The 23,457-nt window shown below is 43.5% G+C and overlaps 1 protein-coding gene across 1 annotated transcript in view; it reads right to left on the bottom strand.

The window, feature by feature from the left end:
• Positions 1-21,197, bottom strand: part of CRTAM (cytotoxic and regulatory T cell molecule) — a 32,662-nt gene extending 11,465 nt beyond the window's left edge. Inside the window, exons 1-7 of the mRNA XM_075189679.1 lie at positions 20,929-21,197; positions 15,430-15,525; positions 10,402-10,539; positions 9,713-9,865; positions 8,602-8,739; positions 6,949-7,110; positions 4,827-4,895 (exon numbers count right to left, since the gene is read on the bottom strand). Of these exons, the coding sequence (XP_075045780.1) occupies positions 4,827-4,895; positions 6,949-7,110; positions 8,602-8,739; positions 9,713-9,865; positions 10,402-10,539; positions 15,430-15,525; positions 20,929-20,938 (766 nt within the window). The 5' untranslated portion in view covers positions 20,939-21,197. The remainder of the gene's footprint in view (positions 1-4,826; positions 4,896-6,948; positions 7,111-8,601; positions 8,740-9,712; positions 9,866-10,401; positions 10,540-15,429; positions 15,526-20,928) is intronic.
• Between the last annotated feature and the right edge of the window lie 2,260 nt (positions 21,198-23,457).

Below are 23,457 nucleotides of genomic sequence, written 5' to 3'. Positions count from 1 at the left end.
ATCCTTCCTAGATGTATCTGACAGGTTATCCGTGGCCTCCGGCGCTGTATGATTGGTACATCCTACCCGCCGGGGCCATCTTCTCTAGCAAAGATTCCCTTATATTTCCAGACAAGAAAAGCAGCATTACTTAGGCTTGAAATTAATTTCGGGTTTCCCCTATTAGGATAAATCTAGAATAACTATAATTATTGTCATATTTTCTATTTACTTTGATCCAAGTTTTACAGATATCGCTAAAGTGAATATTTTGATGTGAGATTAGAGGCCTATTTATTAGGGAATAACGGCTCTTTCCGCATTGGTTTAGGCATTTTTACGTATCCCTTCCATCTAACAAAAGCCGAATACAGCAGTTATCACAGATATCTCCATTGAAAGTTTCAATGGGGACTGCTGTCTGGGGCCATTTATCACGCTCCAAAGATCCTAGTTTTCCGGTGCTTGAGCCCTATGGCCAACGCCATCTATAGATAGCAGTATATATTCTACCCTGCGGGGAGATCACTGGGGTAGAGAGATCTTCGGATCCTTCACCGCAGCCTCACTGCTCTCCATTGTGGTTACTATTGCAAAACATCTCTGCGCACGTGAGGTTACGCATGCGCAAAGCCACTTGGCGATAGTAGCCGGAGGGGAGAGACAGACTGCCGCAGGTAAAGTCATCGCTATCAGACGTGCTGTCCCGGGATGATTCTTTTAATTAATACTTCGAAAAAACATCTGTCATCGTTGTCATGACAGATGATAATTAACGAGCCAAGACCCGTTAATTGATAAATAGGCCTCTAGAGCTCTTGGGAGATGTAACGGGACGGCTGGAGAGAAGGGGGTGGAAGGGTTCCCTTTCTAAGGGAGCCTATACCCCGTTGTTGTTTTTTCAAGAATTTATTTCTAGCAATTTGTGATTTGTATTACGCTACAGAAAACAGGAGAGTACCCTGGTACAGATATGAAGATCACATTTAGTGAGGCTGAGTTGGAGGATTTGAGTTTTGGGAAGATTACACCTTTGATGGCAGCATCAACGCCCAACAGCGACAAGATAAGTGGTTCCAATGTACTAGAAGTGATGATACTTTTTCGATGATAAGGGGATAATTCTTTATACGTTTATTGTTTCCCTGGCGTTTGATGAACGGCGCTGAGTGACACGTTTACAGCACCGCTACTTTTTGCTCTATTTTATTTTCTTGTTCCAGATAAATCTGTTAAACGATTCCTTAACAAAACATCCCTACGCCGACAGGCTGAGCTTTAAACAGACTGAGCCGTTTCTGCCAAGCGTTAGATTTTTTTTTTCTTCTTAATGTTTAAAGTGTTCACTCTGCAGTGCCAAATACGTTCCCTTTTCCAGTCACCGAGCGCTGCTTTGCTATCGATTGAGCCGGCTTGGTTGGGCGAGAGTGCGCGGAGTTACAGGTCTTGTCCTGCCATTGATTGCATCCAGGCGGTTGTGGCCCCACCAGCTGAGACTGAGCACATTTACAGAGAATGAAAAGCCATTTCACTCTATAAATGTACAAGATAGCTGTGAAGCCAATACCATTATCACTAATTCTGTACCCGGCTTCCTGCTTCCTCCGCTGACATGTCTGCAGCTCCCTCCTGATCAGAGAGGGAAGGAGCAGAGGTTTCGGGCCGGGGCAAACGAGTGCATAGAACTGGCGTTAACCCTTTCAGACTATGCGCTGGACTGTGTGCCTTAAGGGGCCTATACTCTATAAAAACTGCAGTTTGAGGGGGTGGGGGATTAAAGCAATAGAAATGGGAACAAGGCTATTTATTAAGATCTCCGATATCTGTTCCCCAAATCCAGTCCCCATAGGTGTCTATAGGGACTGCAATTCATCAACATCATCATCATCATCAACATTTATTTATATAGCGCCAACAAATTCCGTAGCGCTTTACAATTGGGAACAAACATTTATGAGACAATACTGGGTAATACTCAAGCTCCGAAATTAGGAAGAATGTCTGAAGATGGCGTTAGCCGTTATAACCTTTGGGGAGGGCATTGCAGGAGGAGGAGCTTGGGATCCCTCCCTGGGGGGTAAATGTATCAATGTCCGGATTCTTCAACTCCGGCGAGATAGGTGTCTTCAGCGCTTAAATTTAAAACGGAGCTGCCTTGTAAAGGGAAACTTCCCTTTACAAGGCAGCGCCGCTTTAAATTTAAGCGCTGAAGACGCCGATCTCGCCGGAGTTGAAGAATCTGGACATTGATACATTTACTCCCTGGTCGGCTCCGTGCTGTCCCCATCGCAAATTCTGCCTGGCCATAGAAACCAGTAAGCAAAAGTCATCGATCACTTTACTATAGACTATATACTGTGCGCTGGGACAGGATCCTATTGGAGCCGCTGTCCCAAATTTTAACAAATTGCCACAATAATTCAGTTCTTATCATTGCAATAAGGAATGAAAATTAACGTGAGCAATTTAAGTTTGGTCATAAATAGACCCCTTAATCGCTAAAGCAAGATTAGGTTTTGCAGAGGGGATATTAAAAAGCACTTTAGGTGGGTTTAAGATGGAATTGAATGCGTTACCAAATGTATTTATTTAACATTGCCCCAAAGGCGGCATTACCCCAATACTGTTCCTCTCATGAGGGGAGCACCTCAGTGGTTTCATCTCAGGGGTGGAAGAGTTGAGGCGTTCACCGTGCCTGATGGCCCCCGTGTGCCTCTCCCCACATCGCACAGAGCCCGAGTTACTGGCTGTAAAGAGACTTCTGCCCTCCGTCCTGCTATCACTGTGGTGCAGTGACTGACGGTGTGAGAGGATCAGACCTTCCCCTACTGCTCGTAGTAACAGTCACTGAGCCTGCTCCCTCAGTGCCCATGGTGCATGTGAATAACTCAGCCCATGGCGCATGTGAATAACTCAGCCCATGGCGCATGTGAATAACTCAGCCCATGGCGCATGTGAATAACTCAGCCCATGGTGCATGTGAATAACTCAGCCCATGGTGCATGTGAATAACTCAGCCCATGGCGCATGTGAATAACTGTGCACATGTATTTGGAATTGTGAAATGAACCATGGATTTAGCGTTAAAGCCCAGCAGGGCCTGTATATAGCGGAGGGTGCTCTTACCCTGCAGAGATCGTTTGTCCCACTGCTGATCAGCAAAGGAAAATGAACTGTGGGAATAGAGAATTTTATCCAGGTTTCACTGAATCGTGTCCTGATATTTAAATTTGGGAGATGTATAATAAGTGGGGATCACAAGAGCTTTATATTGAAAACAGAAAACCTGCAGATGAATGGGGGGGGGGGGGTACGAATGTGAGATGAAGCTGTGAAATGACTTTCGGACATTACTAACCATGTGCGTTTCAATGACATTAAACACACACATTATCACAATGCAAAGTGATTGGTCAGACTATAATGCTGCATTTTGGGGTCTGACTGTTGACCAGGAATATGCAATAAATAGAGAATTCCTGATTATAGTCCTACACGGTTGTTGTGGTGAATGCTGTCCTATATGATGGAGCTGTTAAGAGGTGAAAATCATTTTACATTATTTCTGTTTGTATTGTATAAGGTGTGTACATAGTTAAACATAAGTGGACCAGCGGCAGCCTATCCGTCAGGTACGTTGAGCGAAGCAGTACTGGGTGACCCAAAGCCAGAGGAGAACTGGTGATAAAATGAGTCTGTACCTAGCTCAGGTACTAACTTGATGTAACAGGTTCGTATATTGAACAATACAATACACCAATGTGGGGGGGGGGGGGGGGGATGCAGCGCAGCCGGTGAGACGCTTTGAGCAGCGCAGCCGGTGAGACGCTTGCAGCGTTCAATATTCTGTCACGGGGGCTGTAATTTGTACTTATGCAGATTGTATTAAGGAATGATCTTCGTTAAAATTAAAAAATTGGAAAACTTGTTGTGTAAATCACTGGACTCTATCCCTGTATATTATGGTTATTATATCCTCTTAAATCAATCCATTCAGTAGAAGTTCAGATACATTACAGAATAAACTATTACAGGGTCGATAATTAACCCTCATTTTTATTCAAAATGTTATCCGTCCCCCATTATACTGAACATTAAGAAGAAACATAGTGTACATTATGCTGCCATCTACTGCCCATCTGAGGAACAGCAGCCTGAGGTGAAGAATTACAGAACGCTTGTGGAATCAGGCGGCTACCTGTTAATGTGTCGCTAATGTTATAAAAATATTCTCACATTGACATTTTCCAGGGCAGCAGGGAGTGTGGGTGGGCAGAGGTGTGGAGGCATCTCCGACACTTAGTACCCTTGCAAGTTATCCCAAAAGTCTAAACTTTGTCCTGGGATCATCAATGTTTTTAAACAGCCCTGTATACTTGGATATGCCCCTATGGACTATTAAAATTTCTCCCTATTTAAACGGCTTTTGTATAGAGAAGAAAAGCTCAAATTGCAAAGCATAGCCTGCCAGTTATATCTAGTCAAGCATTTAGCGACAATAGGCAGATCATTTCTATAACCTAGGAGAGTTAAAAGCCAATCACTGCGTCACATACCTCTGCCCTCTGAACTGCACTGTGGAGGTGTAATCTCTCATCACAACCAGGGAACAGAGTTCAAAGTCAAATATAGACAATATTATTTTATTTCAGGCTTTGCTATTTAGCTTTGAGAAATATTGATACCCAGCAATGGTTATTTTGTTTCAATGACCGGGTACAAAGTTCGGATTGCAAGTTTTACATTAACCAATAAGTACTCTCTCCAAATATAAGTAAACACTAACTGTGTACACAACATTACTTCATATTAAAATCCTAACGTTCTATAAACAGATGAAATCTTACCTGTGTACTGTGGAGAATCTTGTTCAGTGATTCCATCCTGTTGTGTGATCTGTGATTCAGTGACTGTCGCTGCAAAAACAATTTATAAATTACTATTTATAACGAAAACAACCTCACGTGTCCAGATAAATACACTCTGCCCTATGTTTAATCCCCTATCTTTGTACTTTGGGAATCGCTCATTTTTCATTACTTGTATTTGTAAATGATAATTTTGACCATGTAATTGTTATAAACGTCGTTTCTTGTTATGGTTTTGAATTGTCTAATACTCATATATGGTAAACAAAATATATGTCTTGGAATTATACAAAATTCCTTTCTTTGATGTCTATTAAACAAGTTTGGCCAATTCTGGTGACAATTTCTTAGTTGACATTGACAGAGGAGTTTTTAATACCTTTATAGAATAAACCATCACACAAAGTATCATACAGAGTGAGAGTCACTATAGGCTCAGATAAGTGACATTATATACAGCTGGTACTGGCTGTACGGCAGCCCGAGTTATTACACAGAAGAACATATAAAAAGAAAACAGGAAAAATACGTGATCATTTGAAAGGCCCAAAATGTACAAGTGTAATAAATACAAAACTACTGATACATAAAAGTGTGAGGTCTATTTCTCTATAATATAAGGAGAAAGAGAGGACAAGGGGACGTAAGGGAGGGGAGGGGGGTGTATAGGACCACACATGGGACTCCCGGCGAGACAGGTGAGTTTGTAAATATACAAACGGCTGGGGGTAAAATAAAAGCACATTAGCATTGGTAGTGAAGTAGAAGAAGCAGCAGCAGCAGCAGCAGAAGAAGCAGCAGTAGAATAAGTGGAAGAAGCAGCAGTAGAAGAAGCAGCAGTAGAAGAAGCAGCAGTAGAAGAAGAAGTGGAAGAAGCTGCAGTAGAAGAAGAAGTGGAAGAAGCTGCAGTAGAAGAAGAAGTGGAAGAAGCTGCAGTAGAAGAAGAAGTGGAAGAAGCTGCAGTAGAAGAAGCTGCAGTAGAAGAAGCAGCAGAAGAAGAAGTGGAAGAAGAAGCAGCAGTAGAAGAAGCAGCAGTAGAAGAAGAAGTGGAAGAAGCAGCAGTAGAAGAAGCTGCAGTAGAAGAAGCAGCAGTAGAAGAAGAAGTGGAAGAAGCAGCAGTAGAAGAAGCAGCAGCAGAAGAAGCAGCAGCAGAAGAAGAAGCAGCAGAAGAAGAAGCAGCAGAAGAAGAAGCAGCAGAAGAAGAAGCAGCAGCAGAAGAAGCAGCAGCAGAAGAAGCAGCAGCAGAAGAAGTGGAAGAAGCAGCAGTAGAAGAAGCAGCAGTAAAGGAAGAAGTGGAAGAAGCAGCAGTAGAAGAAGCAGCAGTAGAAGAAGTGGAAGAAGCAGCAGTAGAAGAAGCAGCAGTAGAAGAAGAAGTGGAAAAAGCAGCAGTAGAAGAAGCAGCAGTAGAAGAAGCAGCAGTAGAAGTAGAAGAAGCAGAAGTAGCGACTACTTATTTAGTATCTTCTGCTATTATTGCCAGAGCTCCGTTTCCTGACAGTCCATCAGAGATTACTGCAGACAGAAAACAGAGCCGGGCCACAAGTCCTCTCCCCTTGTCCCCTCTCATCGCTCTGTCTCTTTACTAGAGCAACTGACTCATTAACTCAATTGATAATGCTTCTTTATCCATAATTCTGACCCCTGAACCCTCAAATATGCAGACTAAGCCTGGATATGTACTTATAAGCGATGAGTGCATGCACAGCAAACCTCAAATCACAGGGGTGTCCCAGTTTTCCATTTCCAAATTATGGGACCACAAAATCAGTTGTCGATAAATACACCCGTTAGATTGGGGCTTGCTTTGTTCACTAGCCACCAATGGGTGAGCATGCATACTAGCCACAGGTCCATAACTAGGGCACAGTGCTCAACGCTGAAGGGGGCGCAGTTTATGAATATTTAACATTTGGTTAAAACTGAGAACTAAGGCACGGCGGTTTTCCTTCTCGTCCTAGGCGCTAAAACTTTCAGTTACGGCTCTGACTAGCCACATGGAGATAGAATATAAGAAGATTGCCATGGGGGCATGGGTAAAATGAAGCCACTGCAGAGTGCCTACTGGTTGACCAGACCACTAACAAAGCGTTACAGCACTCACATAACACGTGGAACTTATATGACGCGGTAAGGTTTCCCGGGGACAGAGTTCTGTGTCTCACAATACACCTGGTGGTGGAAAGGTGCGAAAAGGCGTTGATCCGCAGCGCGCTGCTCGCTGTGCATCTCTTCCCATCACTGTCAATGGTGACCTTCTTGTTACCTTCACAACAGAAGAGGGACATGTATTAATAATGGTGCAGTCACCCATAGCAACCAGGCTCGGACAATTATCTAGTACAGCTTAGAAAATGAAAGCAAGCGTTTGAGTAGGTGCAGTTCTTGTTTTGTGTAGTTACCAGTGCACCATTTGTCATCAATGTCCCTTCTTTGTGTTTAGTTACCTACATAGAGATCAAAGGGTAAATGTATCAAACATTCTAAAAAGGAAGTGGCGTTGTTGTCTATCGCAACCAATCAGGTTCCAGCTGTCATTCGTCTACTGCGTTCTAGATAAATTACTAGAATCTGATTGGTTGCTATGGGAAACGCTTCTACTTTTCCTTTTTAGAAGGATTAGTACATCTATCCCAAGTCTGATGAGTGGAGCAACTAGAAATTATAATGCCCCATAGTAAACCAATACCACAAAGCAATAATGGCATCTGACGTAGGGGGCGGAGCCTGGACTATATATAATACACACCTGATGATTATACATTAATGTAATGGAAACGGTTATAAATAATATCCATATAATCGTTGATCATTAGGAAGCCCTGTGTGTTATAAGATATAACAGACCTCCTACTGCTGGAAATGATGACAATATTATACATGTAACCGTGGATTTCTGTGACCTTTATAGAAGGCGTCGGCCTCCAGCCTGGTGTTTTCATATGGTCACAAAGCTCCTATGATGACTAATAATATACTGATAATTTACAGCAGGTGCATTATCTGTAGTTAACATATTGAAGTCTTAAAGAGAATCTGGCAGACGTTTGACTGAACGCAACGGGCAACTGTGCATCAGTCTTCATATATGTCCCACGTTGTGTCGCACACGCTTACACGGAGTTAGATAAGGTCAGACTTAAATAGATTTCCACGATAGAGTGGTTAATTATTTAATGGCTTATACGCACCCTCCTGTAGCTTATACTAAGCACATTGCTATTTCTAGCTTATTTCTGCCTCCCAGACACAACTGTTTATTATTATTGCATGACCCATCTCTGCTGGGATGTCTTCACTGGAACTCAAAGTGACAGACTCTCTGTGCTGTGTCTATGGGGAAGAAGAATAACTCTCTGCTTAATACTATAGAGGTATGGCTGAAAGACACAGAGAATGCATAGGAGGAAAAGCAATATATTTATTAAAGGTCTTGTAGGGCAGTAAGTAGTGAAAGTTATCTGTAGGTGGGCAACCTCTTTGTTTCCTGTTATTGTAATGAGTAAGACAGCAACAAATATCACTGGTGATCTGAGCAGTGCGAGTGTGCGAGGCTGGAGTGTGTGTGTGTGGGAGCAGACGGTGATCTGAACAGTTTGTGAGTGTGCGAGGCTGGAGTGTGAGCAGACGGTGATCTGTGCGGTGTGAGTGTGCGAGGCTGGAGTGTGTGTGTGGGCAGACGGTGATCTGTGCGGTGTGAGTGTGCGAGGCTGGAGTGTGTGTGTGGCACGAGGACACAGATGTTCCACACTCTCACCGGATACTTCCGTGTGGCCGCTGTCTATCAGCCAGGTGAGTCGGGGACAAGGCCAGCTTTCCGATGTGGAACAATTGACCACGTATTTATCCTTCCCAGGGACCTGCAAGACTTCAATCACAGGCTGGGACGGGACAGCTAGGACATAATCACATATATTCAGTTAGTACTATACAGAACACTGCATCTACAATTATACAACAATATATGCTTCTTTTTATATTTATTCTAAAATGTTATCACTGAAATGAGCCACTTTCACAGAACCATTACCCCGGAGTGATTTATACTGAGAGCTCATTGTATATATGTTTACTCTACTTTTTGCTCTATAATGGTCCCGGGTGACACACTGCTACGTGCTACTTCCACGCCAGTAGTTACTATGAACTACCGGCCGCTATGTGCTACTTCCACGCCAGTAGTTACTATGAACTACCGGCCGCTATGTGCTACTTCCACGCCAGTAGTTACTATGAACTACCGGCCGCTACGTGCTACTTCCACGCCAGTAGTTACTATGAACTACCGGCCGCTACGTGCTACTTCCACGCCAGTAGTTACTATGAACTACCGGCCGCTACGTGCTACTTCCACGCCAGTAGTTACTATGAACTACCGGCCGCTACGTGCTACTTCCACGCCAGTAGTTACTATAAACTACCGGCCGCTATGTGCTACTTCCAGGATAGCTCCTATTCTGGCCATCCCAAATCAGGACAGTATCCTCTATCTTCACTCTGGAGGAAGCCTGAGTGAGGAGGGAGCAGCGGGTGAGTGGCCACTCAGTATTCCCGTCTAGAGGGAGATCTCGGGCACCTGTAGTTTCCCCAGCAGAGAGCTCTGTTTACACCATTCTGTACATTTCCTCTGTTTAGACATTTTATTTAGGTACTTTCCATCTGATCTGTGTTATCAGTTTCACTTTCACACTTGTTTTATCATCCTGGAAGTTCCGCTTTGTCACATTGTGGCTCATGTGCTGAAGTTTTGTGAAATTTTTGAAAGAAAGACTTTAATATTTTGAAATGTTGTGTCACAACGTTACCATATAAATACCGTCTATATTATAAGCAATGCCAATATTAACATTCTGTTATCTCTCACTTACCTAACACAGTAACCTCCACCTTCTTCCTCTGCACAGGGGAGCTGTAGTATAAACACGTGTACACTCCTCCGTCTGCAGCAGTTACATTGGATAAACGGATAATTAGCTTATTCCTTAGATGCTGAACTAACTGGTATCTTCTGTCTTTTAAAACTGCAACAAGAATTTGTCTTTGTTATAAAAATATCAGTAGAGTAATAAGAAATATATAACAAATATAAAAAACAGATGTTTGGGTGTATAAGTGACCCATTGGCTGCCTTAATGTTCAGGATAGATCTTTATTACTCATCAGATTCCTGTCCCGCAGCTTCAGTGCATGGAGTCTTGTTTCAACCCCTTCTGCTTCTTTAAAATATACCAACCCCCTCCCACCTGAACTCAGTGTCTGGCAGTCATACATCCCCCCTGCGGCCCCCAACTCCTTCCTCCTTTATTGTTTATTTATGCTGCTATGTTATTACAGACACCTTACTCATGATAATACAACTAATTACCTGAGGACTGTAATCCATACTTTAAACTCTATATCAGTTATAGCATCTGATTACTGTCCCAGATACATTTATTTAATTGTGGCCGTGTGCAGATGGAATAGTATAGATGTCACTGCAATAAGTTCTACTCCATCTGTACAGTAATATGTTGAGAGTTTGTTTCCATTACATAATAACCTGAGGTTTACTCACCTTTCTCCCCATTAAAGAAAGTGACGTAGCCCCCTGGTGTGAGCCACTGCATAGCCGAGCAGTCCCCCCGTGGAAACACACATCTCAGAGTAAGTGTCTCTCCTTGTGTCACAGTGAGGCGCGAGGTGCGAGATTCCGCTGCAAGAAACCACCATGGTTAAATCTCCCCACAGGAAATGCTAAATGTAACTATTACATTATGTCTCAGAGGTTCTAAAACACGATACTCAACAGAAGAAACTTCTCATTTCTTTACAGCAACTTATACAAACATTGTATCTAATAAACAAACAGTTCCTTCCCCTCGCAAATTAACAGATACTGGTGGAAAAATACCCTCGCTCTATAGGGCTGACATAGCTTAAAGGGAAAAATCCTACATTAAGAAGGGTTTAAACCTTCCGTAAGACTTACACATTATTCTGCACAAAGATCCTGGGTCCTTCTCAGATTCCTCACTAGGAGGTGGATATTGGTGGTTCAGCTAAAAATTAAGATAATGTATCACTCAAATGAGACAATGCCCCCTACTGGCCAAATAACTGAGAAAAAACTGGCAGACTATGGGAGTATAAATCATCTGTTTTCATAGTGAGAAAGGATTTATATATAATAAAAACATTTAACTAAAAGCAGCTACTATTGCTAGTCAATGTCTAGATTGGTATCAAAGGATAATTTAGCTGTATATCCCTATGTGTTCCAGAAGGAAATAGACTGTTACAGACTAATTAGATCTCACTTTGATTTATTTACAAATATATTCTCTTTCACACACATTGACTTCAGTAGATCATAGACAGAGTAAGAGAACTTCAGCTACTAAGCACTATAGCTCATAAGGGTATATTTATTAAATAGAGATAAGTCCTAAATCCTGGGAAAATTTGAGTTTTTGCAGTACTTATAGACCAGGGGCCTGATTCATTAGTGATCTTATCTTGTGCAAAAGTTAAGATGCTCAATTTTAAGAAGAAACGGGGAGATAAGAGTGAAGTTAAGAAGGATTTTCATCTTAACTTAAGAAATTCTTCACTTACGCAGTGGATTTTGCTTCTTATCTCCCTTTTACTGAGCATGCACAGAGTGGATTTGCTTAAGAAAAGCAAAAGACGGCAGATAAGATTACTAATGAATCAGGCCCCAGACCGGTAAAGTCCATCGCCGAGGGCAGTACTTGTACTCTCAGGGGCTGCTCACAGGACAAAAAAGCTTTCTTATTAAAATAAAGGATTTTTTTTTTAACTGTTATATTTTTTTCCCTTAGAATCTGGTACTGGAAGCTTCTAGTTCCAGTGCACACACCCAGGCTTGCTCAAGAAGAAGTGGGGGGTCCCAAGACTGGTTTGGTGAGCGGTAAGACCCCTCTTAGCGCTGCCAATCAGTGAGCTGAGAATCGCTGACACAGTGACATTTTCTTTATAAATTGCCTGATAAATCTTATTATCTGAGAGGCCTTACTGATTACACAGCACAGTGAGCTGCAGTAACCAGAGAGGGGAAGTGCTGGGGGCTTCCAAGCTGCTGGTCCATGACCAGAGGGTTTTCTAAACTCTCCTAGGACCATATTTTACATTTGATCACAGCCAAAATGCCAAAAAACAAGATGTCCAAGATGTGTAACAACATCGTACTGTGATAATTGAGACGTCTGACCCAGTGCAAACTACGAATGTCTATCAGCCCTCCAACATGACCCATCCATCTGGTACAAAATGCTCTGCACCCAAACATCCCACCAGACTCTCCAACATGACCCATCCATTTGGTACAAAATGCTCTGCACCCAAACATCCCACCAGACCCTCCAACATGACCCATCCATCTGGTACAAAATGCTCTGCACCCAAACATCCCACCAGATCCTCCAACATGACCCATCCATCTGGTACAAAATGCTCTGCACCCAAACGTCCTACCAGACTCTCCAACATGACCCATCCATCTGGTACAAAATGCTCTGCACCCAAACATCCCACCAGACCCTCCAACATGAACCCATCCATCTGGTACAAAATGCTCTGCACCCAAACATCCCACCAGACCCTCCAACATGACCCATCCATCTGGTACAAAATGCTCTGCACCCAAACGTCCTACCAGACCCTCCAACATGACCCATCCATCTGATAGAAAATGCTCTGCACCCAAACATCCCACCAGACCCTCCAACTTGACCCATCCATCTGGTACAAAATGCTCTGCACCCAAACGTCCTACCAGACCCTCCAACATGACCCATCCATCTGATACAAAATGCTCTGCACCCAAACATCCCACCAGACCCTCCAACATGACCCATCCATCTGGTACAAAATGCTCTGCACCCAAACGTCCTACCAGACCCTCCAACATGAGCCATCATCTGGTACAAAATGCTCTGCACCCAAACGTCCTACCAGACCCTCCAACATGACCCATCCATCTGGTACAAAATGCTCTGCACCCAAACATCCCACCAGACCCTCCAACATGACCCATCCATCTGGTACAAAATGCTCTACACCCAAACATCCCACCAGACCCTCCAACATGACCCATCCATCTGGTACAAAATGCTCTGCACCCAAACGTCCTACCAGATCCTCCAACATGATCCATCCATCTGGTACAAAATGCTCTGCACCCAAACATCCCACCAGACCCTCCAACATGAACCCATCCATCTGGTACAAAATGCTCTGCACCCAAACATCCCACCAAACCCTCCAACATGACCCATCCATCTGATAGAAAATGCTCTGCACCCAAACGTCCTACCAGACCCTCCAACATGACCCATCCATCTGATAGAAAATGCTCTGCACCCAAACATCCCACCAGACCCTCCAACTTGACCCATCCATCTGGTACAAAATGCTCTGCACCCAAACGTCCTACCAGACCCTCCAACATGACCCATCCATCTGATACAAAATGCTCTGCACCCAAACATCCCACCAGACCCTCCAACATGACCCATCCATCTGGTACAAAATGCTCTGCACCCAAACGTCCTACCAGACCCTCCAACATGACCCATCCATCTGGTACAAAATGCTTTGCACCCAAACGTCCTACCAGACCCTCCAACATGACCCATCCATCTGGTACAAAATGCTCTGCACCCAAACATCCCACCAGACCCTCCAACATGACCCATCCATCTGGTACAAAATGCTCTGTGCCCAAACGTCCCACCAGACCCTCCAACATGACCCATCCATCTGGTATAAAATGCTCTGCACCCAAACGTCCTACCAGACCCTCCAACATGACCCATCCATCTGGTACAAAATGCTCAGCACCCAAACGTCCCACCAGACCCTCCAACATGACCCATCCATCTGGTACAAAATGCTCTGTACCCAAACGTCCCACCAGACCCTCCAACATGACCCATCCATCTGGTATAAAATGCTCTGCACCCAAACGTCCTACCAGACCCTCCAACATGACCCATCCATCTGGTACAAAATGCTCTGCACCCAAACGTCCCACCAGATCCTCCAACATGACCCATCCATCTGGTACAAAATGCTCTGCACCCAAACGTCCTACCAGACTCTCCAACATGATCCATCCATCTGGTACAAAATGCTCTGCACCCAAACGTCCCACCAGATCCTCCAACATGACCCATCCATCTGATAGAAAATGCTCTGCACCCAAACGTCCTACCAGACCCTCCAACATGACCCATCCATCTGGTACAAAATGCTCTGCACCCAAACGTCCCACCAGATCCTCCAACATGACCCATCCATCTGGTACAAAATGCTCTGCACCCAAACGTCCTACCAGACCCTCCAACATGAACCCATCCATCTGGTACAAAATGCTCTGCACCCAAACATCCCACCAGACCCTCCAACATGACCCATCCATCTGGTACAAAATGCTCTGCACCCAAACGTCCTACCAGACCCTCCAACATGACCCATCCATCTGATAGAAAATGCTCTGTACCCAAACATCCCACCAGACCCTCCAACTTGACCCATCCATCTGGTACAAAATGCTCTGCACCCAAACGTCCTACTAGACCCTCCAACATGACCCATCCATCTGGTACAAAATGCTCTGCACCCAAACGTCCCACCAGACCCTCCAACATGACCCATCCATCTGGTACAAAATGCTCCGCACCCAAACGTCCCACCAGACCCTCCAACATGACCCATCCATCTGGTACAAAATGCTCTGCACCCAAACGTCCTACCAGACCCTCCAACATGACCCATCCATCTGGTACAAAATGCTCTGCACCCAAACGTCCCACCAGACCCTCCAACATTATCCCATCCACTGCACCAGAAGTCCCCACTAACTTTTCTGCCGTTACCTCTGATGTATTAATTAATAAAATAAAAAGCATTGGAGTTTTTTCATGTGGCATTAGATAGTTTTCTCTGTAACGTTTATCAAGTGGAGCACAGATAAAACATTAATTAGTGAAGATACAGAGTACAGAACCAAAACATGATCTGTAATTTTAATTTTAGTATTTAAACTTTCCTATCTGCATCAAGACAATAAACAAACATCTGAGTTTTGGTGAGATTGTTACAAACATTAAACTGAGGAGAGAATCTAAATAAAATGGGGAAAGGAGGGGAGAGGGATTGTAGAGGGTCATGAATGGGGGGGGGGGGAAGGTCATGGCTTTAATAAATGCATTTTGATTCCATGATGTAAGAAAGTTAATGATCAAGTGTCTTAAAGGAATGCTAGTTATGACCACTGTAAAAACATAAATGTAATATGTATGACAAAACCCCGACATCTTCAGGTATACTGGTACCATCCTGATACAATCTAATGTTCATGTGTTTATTTAGATTGTAAGCTCATTTGGCACATAGGGGTCTTCATGTCAATATATTTATTGTATTTTACTATGCTCATTTTATTTCTTGATCTCCTTGTGTATGTAGATAAATACACAGATATAACCAGCAGTTACCAGCTTCCTACTTGTTCCTGGTTACATGAATCTCACATAAGTTGCACAATAATTAGAATGATACATTGTATCCAGACTCTTACCTTGTGTGGGTATCAGCGATATTAGTACATACAGAGCCGCAGTGACAATCATGAGTCCTGTGTGATATACGGCACTTCTCCCTTGTGGTGTTTCCTCTGCAGGGACAACACTTCATGTAACAGCTTTAAGGGGGCACGGAAGTATTTTGTGACCAATTACATCAATATGTCAGTGAGTCTGTTGCTCTTTCCACTGAGAAAGTGACTGAGTGGTTAAAACTTCAAAGAGAGTCTGACCACAGTTACATCTACAGATCTCACAGATACGTCCACCTAGATGTACCACTCCTGACTCGTGGTCCGATACCGATACATAGGGAGGATATTACTTCCAAAAGCAGAAACTAAGAGTACACCGTCTATACCACACACTAATTATACATACTGTACACAGACAATACTAAGCATACACACCACACACTAATTATACACACTGTACACAGACAATACTAAGCATACACACCACACACTAATTATACACACTGTACACAGACAATACTAAGCATACACACCACACACTAATTATACACACTGTACACAGACAATACTAAGCATACACACCACACACTAATTATACACACTGTACACAGACAATACTAAGCATACACACCACACACTAATTATACACACTGTACACAGACAATACTAAGCATACACACAACACACTAATTATACACACTGTGCACAGACAATACTAAGCATACACACCACACACTAATTATACACACTGTACACAGACAATACTAAGCATACACACAACACACTAATTATACACACTGTACACAGACAATACTAAGCATACACACAACACACTAATTATACACACTGTACACAGACAATACTAAGCATACACACCACACACTAATTATACACACTGTACACAGACAATACTAAGCATACACACCACACACTAATTATACACACCGTGCACAGACAATACTAAGCATACACACCACACACTAATTATACACACTGTGCACAGACAATACTAAGCATACACACCACACACTAATTATACACACTGTGCACAGACAATACTAAGCATACACACCACACACTAATTATACACACTGTACACAGACAATACTAAGCCTACACACCACACACTAATAATACACACTGTACACAGACAATACTAAGCATACACACCACACACTAATTATACACACTGTACACAGACAATACTAAGCCTACACACCACACACTAATAATACACACCGTACACAGACAATACTAAGCATACACACCACACACTAATTATACATACTGTACACAGACAATACTAAGCATACACACCACACACTAATTATACACACTGTACACAGACAATACTAAGCATACACACCACACACTAATTATACACACTGTACACAGACAATACTAAGCATACACACCACACACTAATTATACATACTGTGCACAGACAATACTAAGCATACACACCACACACTAATTATACACACTGTGCACAGACAATACTAAGCATACACACCACACACTAATTATACACACTGTACACAGACAATACTAAGCATACACACCACACACTAATTATACACACTGTACACAGACAATACTAAGCATACACACCACACACTAATTATACACACTGTACACAGACAATACTAAGCATACACACCACACACTAATTATACACACTGTACACAGACAATACTAAGCATACACACCACACACTAATTATACACACTGTACACAGACAATACTAAGCATACACACCACACACTAATTATACACACTGTACACAGACAATACTAAGCATACACACCACACACTAATTATACACACTGTACACAGACAATACTAAGCATACACACCACACACTAATTATACACACTGTACACAGACAATACTAAGCATACACACCACACACTAATTATACACACTGTACACAGACAATACTAAGCATACACACCACACACTAATTATACACACTGTACACAGACAATACTAAGCATACACACCACACACTAATTATACACACTGTACACAGACAATACTAAGCATACACACCACACACTAATTATACACACTGTACACAGACAATACTAAGCATACACACCACACACTAATTATACACACTGTACACAGACAATACTAAGCATACACACCACACACTAATTATACACACCGTACACAGACAATACTAAGCATACACACCACACACTAATTATACACACTGTGCACAGAAAACACTAATCATACACACTGGGGCATATTCAATCACATTTCCGGTCTGCGGTAACGCACGTTACCACGGAACCTGCGCAGTATTGCCGGTAATACGGTATTGCAATAACGTGGATTTTCGTTCACAACCCTATGGTGTGCGAAGGAAAATCCACGTTATTACGGTACTATGGATTAACTTCGCGGCCCGTTCCGGCGCGATCCCGCGGACCGGAAGCGTAATTAAATATGCCCCACTGAGTGTACACACCACACACTAAGGGGGAATTCAATTTGGCTGTGCTCAACGCGGCGTTAATTATTTTACCGCCAATACGTTAATTTTAACCCTGATTTCTGCTTGCGGCTCCTTGAGCTGTGAGCAAATACCAGCGATGAAGATTACCGCATTAATGGTAATAATGCGGACTATTATAGTAATAGTGCGCAAGCCGCGTAACTTTCGGCTGTAAAGCACCCAATTGAATCCCCCCCTAAGCATGAGTTCACAGGCAGCAGACTCCAGCGATAATCCCATTTGAAGGTTCCCTGCTCTTTGGTGATAAACTAGACACCACGATTCTCAAGGTTTTCTAGGCGTAAATCTGACCATCTGCCGCAGGATCGAAAGGTAAAGTATTCCCTTCCTCCTCCTCTCACCAAGACTTCAAAGATCTAAGAAGTGACAACCCTGGGAGACACCACACCAGCCAAGGTGCATCCAAACAACGGGCGCTCAGGCTGAAGGGTGACAGATCAGGTCACAAGTCCTCACAATGACTATGGCACGGCTGAGTCCCCGCTATCGGTTGGCAGCAGGATCAGGATTCAAGATGAATGGGTTCTGGACATCATCAGAAAGGGTTAAAACAAAGAGTTCCCAGGAAACACGTCTTTGCCAGATCCAGAACCTTCAGCAGAAGTGGAAGCTTTTTAGATCGGTCGACAAACACTGCAGGAAGCTGTGTGACGTCTCTCGTCCCTCCAGAACAGTCTATAATTCCAAACTCTTTCTGGTCAGAAAATCCTCAATGTTTTCCATACAGTCCTAGACGTAAAAACACTCAATCACTTCATCCATGCAGGACATTTCTCTATGGAGTCTAAAATGTAATTCTCACTACTATAAGCCAAGGGGATTTTCATGAATCCATGGACCTCCAGGATGCCTACTACCATGTCATGAGCAGGTTATCATCAGATATTCCTGAGGTTCTGTGTCTTGGGACGTCATATCCAGTTCACGGTCTTCCCTTTGGCCGGCAAAATCCCGGAAAACCTTCACCAAGTTATTAATTACACTGGTGGCAGGACACAGGGAATAACTCTATGGTCCTATCTGGACAACATCTTAATGACGGGGATGTCAGAGCTTCTTGGGTAGCTCGAGTAATGTCTTTTCGGCAGGAATATGGCTATATTATAAAGAAGACAAAGAGTCATCTTGTGTCATCACAGTACATGCAATTTATGGGAGTCAAAATAGACACTGTACAAAACAACGTCTCTCTAAGAATGGAATGGAGAGTGGCTCCAAGATCCAGTCTTTTGCTTGTATTTATTTATTTATATATATAGCGCCACCAATTCTGTGCTTACCTCCACCATAGACATTCTCCCTTGGGCAAGGTGGCATATGAACAATCTCTGGTTAGACTTACTCATTCGCAGTAAATCATCACCAAGGCGTCTCTCAACTGAAATCCAAAACTAAGAACTGGGAGTGTCTCTGTCAGAACCAGACAAGGGGATACCAGGAGCAGAACCATAATGACTGCAGTAGCAAGAGTCATGTCATAGAGAGAAACATGAATTCGCTCCCGGTACTTCATGTGGGGGGCTGAAAGAATTTCATAGTTGATAATCTCAGGCAAAAGTCAGTTCATCCAGGAGAGGGCACCAGGGAATGTTCCAGTTGTTAACAAAAGAGTTTGGCCAACTCAAGTAGACATAATGAAGACAAATCAGAACAGCAAAGTGCCCAGATTCTTCTCTTGCCACAAAACTTCCAGGAAGAGAAGTGATAGATGCTCTGGTAATCCCATTGACCTTTCATCATCATCATCATCATCATTTATTTATATAGCGCCACTAATTCCGCAGTGCTGTACAGAGAACTCATTCACGTCAGTCCCTGCCCCATTGGAGCTTACAGTCTAAATTCCCTAATATAGACTCACACACAGACAGAGAGAGACTAAGGTCAATTTTTGATTGCAGCCAATTAACCTACCTGTTTTTGGAGTGTGGGAGGAAACTGGAGCACCCGGAGGAAACCCACGCAAACACAGGGAGAACATACAAACTCCACACAGATGAGGCCATGGTTGAGAATCGAACTCATGACCCCAGTGCTGTGAGGCAGAAGTGCTAACCACTAGGCCACTGTGCTTTCTGATAGATGCTCTGGTAATCCCATGGACCTTTCTGATAGATGCTCTGGTAATCCCATGGACCTTTCTGATAGATGCTCTGGTAATCCCATGGACCTTTCTGATAGATGCTCTGGTAATCCCATGGACCTTTCTGATAGATGCTCTGGTAATCCCATGGACCTTTCTGATAGATGCTCTGGTAATCCCATGGACCTTTCTGATAGATGCTCTGGTAATCCCATGGACCTTTCAACTAGGGTATATCTAACACACTAGGCGATGGACACACTTCTACAGGCAAGAATTGTTTCCTCCCGCTAGACTGCTATAAGATTTGAAATACATTCATCATACAGGTGTCTGCACTTCGTGTCTTACTAGATACCACGTTAACTTCAAAACACCTTATCCCGTTTTTTTCAAGCACTGAAGGTAACGTGTCCTCATATTAAGTCCTTCGTGGCACCATGGGATCTCAATTTAGTTCTCAACACTCATGATCCCTATGAGCTTTGGCAAGAGGTTTCCCTAAGGCGGTTTACGTTGAAGGTGGTCTTCCTAGTAGCAATTACTTCTTCCTGGAGAATTGGATAACTGTAAGCTTTGTGGTGCAGAGAGACCCTTTTTGAATGTTTACACAGATGAGGTAGAATTAAGGATGAATTCAGCTTTCTTACCAAAAGTGTTGTCCACTTTTCATATATTCCAAGAAATCATATTATCTTCCTGTTGTTCACAACCAACCGGGGATAAAGGAGCTACACATATTGTCAGAGCAATCTCTGGGTACTTTCTAGAAGTGAGGGATTTAGTAACACAGAAGAACGCTTCGTGGACCAGAGAAGGATGAGGAACATCTAAACAGTCTTGAAATGGAGGAGAGAGGTCATTGCACAGGTATACAAGAGAAGGACAGGTATCCTGAAGGCTCACTCACCAATTGGCATCGTCTTGGGCACGTAGGGCTCATCCTGCAACAGTGGGATCTCCGCAAGGCAGCCAGAGTGTCACCTATTCATCACTGGACTTCATCTACTGGAGTAATGTCACCTTCTGATCCACGGATTGGTAGACACATTGTCCACACAGCTACTTAATAAATGTGTTCTCCCTATTACTATAGTTTGGGGACATCCCATTGTAATGGCTGTAGTGGAGTGTCTGGAGGAAAAGGAATGATTGTGAAGGTGTTTTATTATGCTAATCAGATATAATATATGAGGTATATACGCACGGTGGCGTAGTGGTTAACACATCTGCCTTACAGCACTGGGGTCATGAGTTCAATTCCCGACCATGGCTTTATCTGTGAGGAGTTTGTATGTTCTCCCCGTGTTTGCGTGGGTTTCCTCCGGGTGCTCCGGTTTCCTCCCAGACTCCAAAAAAAACATACTGGTAGGTTAATTGGCTGCTAACAAATTGACCCTAGTGTCTGTCTGTGTCTCTGTCTGTGTGTGTGTGTGTGTGTGTGTGTGTGAGTGTGTCTATATTAGGGAATTTAGACTGTAAGCCCCAATGGGGCAGGGACTGATGTGAGCGAGTTCTCTGTACAGCGCTGCGGAATTAGTGGCACTATATAAATAAATGATGATGATGATAATGTACAAGTTGGCGCGGTTTAACTTATGCCACAATGAAATTTTTATAGAAGATGTATTTTTTGCCAATTAAATTAGTGCCCCACGTTTCAAAAAATATGAAATTATCTTGTCTAATACAAGAACAGAAACAACATATGAAAGCACAGGAAAAAAATAGCATTTTTCTAAGGACTAAACAAGGTGTTTTTACTTCTTAATAGAACATTGTGTAAATTGGATCAATCAAAGACATTTTTAAAAACAACTTAGTGAGAAGCTAATTACTCACCAGAGTGTTGTTTTTTTTATTGTGGGAGGAAACCTGAGACCCCGCAGGAAACGCACAGACGGGAGGAACATACATCACACATACAGCCCCCTGCGTGATCTCTGATCTCCTACTACTAACACATACAATATATAAATATAGCAGTTATTAATCTGTAGTAGATGTGTGAATATATATATATATATCTATGTGTCAGTGACATATGAATTTCCCACACATGCTGCATTAATAAGAGAATGTCCCATACTAGGATTTAATAGACAAACAGATATAAGAGTAACGGTGTTAGTGTCGGTTACAGCTGTGGTCACAGTGAGACTATAATGTGTAATTTCCTCTCTATGACTATTTGTGTACAAAGCCTGGAACGAAAAATACACCCAGTCCCACACTGCCCTGGTCTGGGGGAGGAGGCTGATGTCACGGAGAAGGGGCTGCTGTATACAGAGGCACAGTGTAGTTATAGAGAGGGAGAAGGGGCTGCTGTATACAGAGGCACAGTGTAGTTATAGAGAGGGAGGAGAAGGGGCTGCTGTATACAGAGGCACTGTGTAGTTATAGAGAGGGAGGAGAAGGGGCTGCTGTATACAGAGGCACAGTGTAGTTATAGAGAGGGAGGAGAAGGGGCTGCTGTATACAGAGGCACAGTGTAGTTATAGAGAGGGAGGAGAAGGGGCTGCTGTATACAGAGGCACAGTGTAGTTATAGAGAGGGAGAAGGGGCTGCTTCTATACAGAGGCACAGTGTAGTTATAGAGAGGGAGGAGAAGGGGCTGCTGTATACAGAGGCACGGTGTAGTTATAGAGAGGGAGGAGGAGGGGCTGCTGTATACAGAGGCACAGTGTAGTTATAGAGAGAGAGGAGAAGGGGCTGCTGTATACAGAGGCACAGTGTAGTTATAGAGAGAGGGAGGAGAAGGGGCTGCTGTATACAGAGGCACGGTGTAGTTATAGAGAGGGAGGAGGAGGGGCTGCTGTATACAGAGGCACGGTGTAGTTATAGAGAGGGAGGAGGAGGGGCTGCTGTATACAGAGGCACAGTGTAGTTATAGAGAGAGAGGAGAAGGGGCTGCTGTATACAGAGGCACAGTGTAGTTATAGAGAGAGGGAGGAGAAGGGGCTGCTGTATACAGAGGCACAGTGTAGTTATAGAGAGGGAGAAGGGGCTGCTGTATACAGAGGCACAGTGTAGTTATAGAGAGGGAGGAGAAGGGGCTGCTGTATACAGAGGCACTGTGTAGTTATAGAGAGGGAGGAGAAGGGGCTGCTGTATACAGAGGCACGGTGTAGTTATAGAGAGGGAGGAGGAGGGGCTGCTGTATACAGAGGCACGGTGTAGTTATAGAGAGGGAGGAGGAGGGGCTGCTGTATACAGAGGCACAGTGTAGTTATAGAGAGAGGAGAAGGGGCTGCTGTATACAGAGGCACAGTGTAGTTATAGAGAGAGGGAGGAGAAGGGGCTGCTGTATACAGAGGCACGGTGTAGTTATAGAGAGGGAGGAGGAGGGGCTGCTGTATACAGAGGTACAGTGTAGTTATAGAGAGGGAGGAGGAAGGAGCTGTATATAGTGTAGTAATAGAGGAGGAGGAAGGGGCTG

This window comes from Mixophyes fleayi, chromosome 11 (genome assembly GCF_038048845.1).
Source record: "Mixophyes fleayi isolate aMixFle1 chromosome 11, aMixFle1.hap1, whole genome shotgun sequence".
NCBI classification, from domain to species: domain Eukaryota; kingdom Metazoa; phylum Chordata; class Amphibia; order Anura; family Limnodynastidae; genus Mixophyes; species Mixophyes fleayi.
This window is presented reverse-complemented; position numbering and strand designations above follow the sequence as displayed.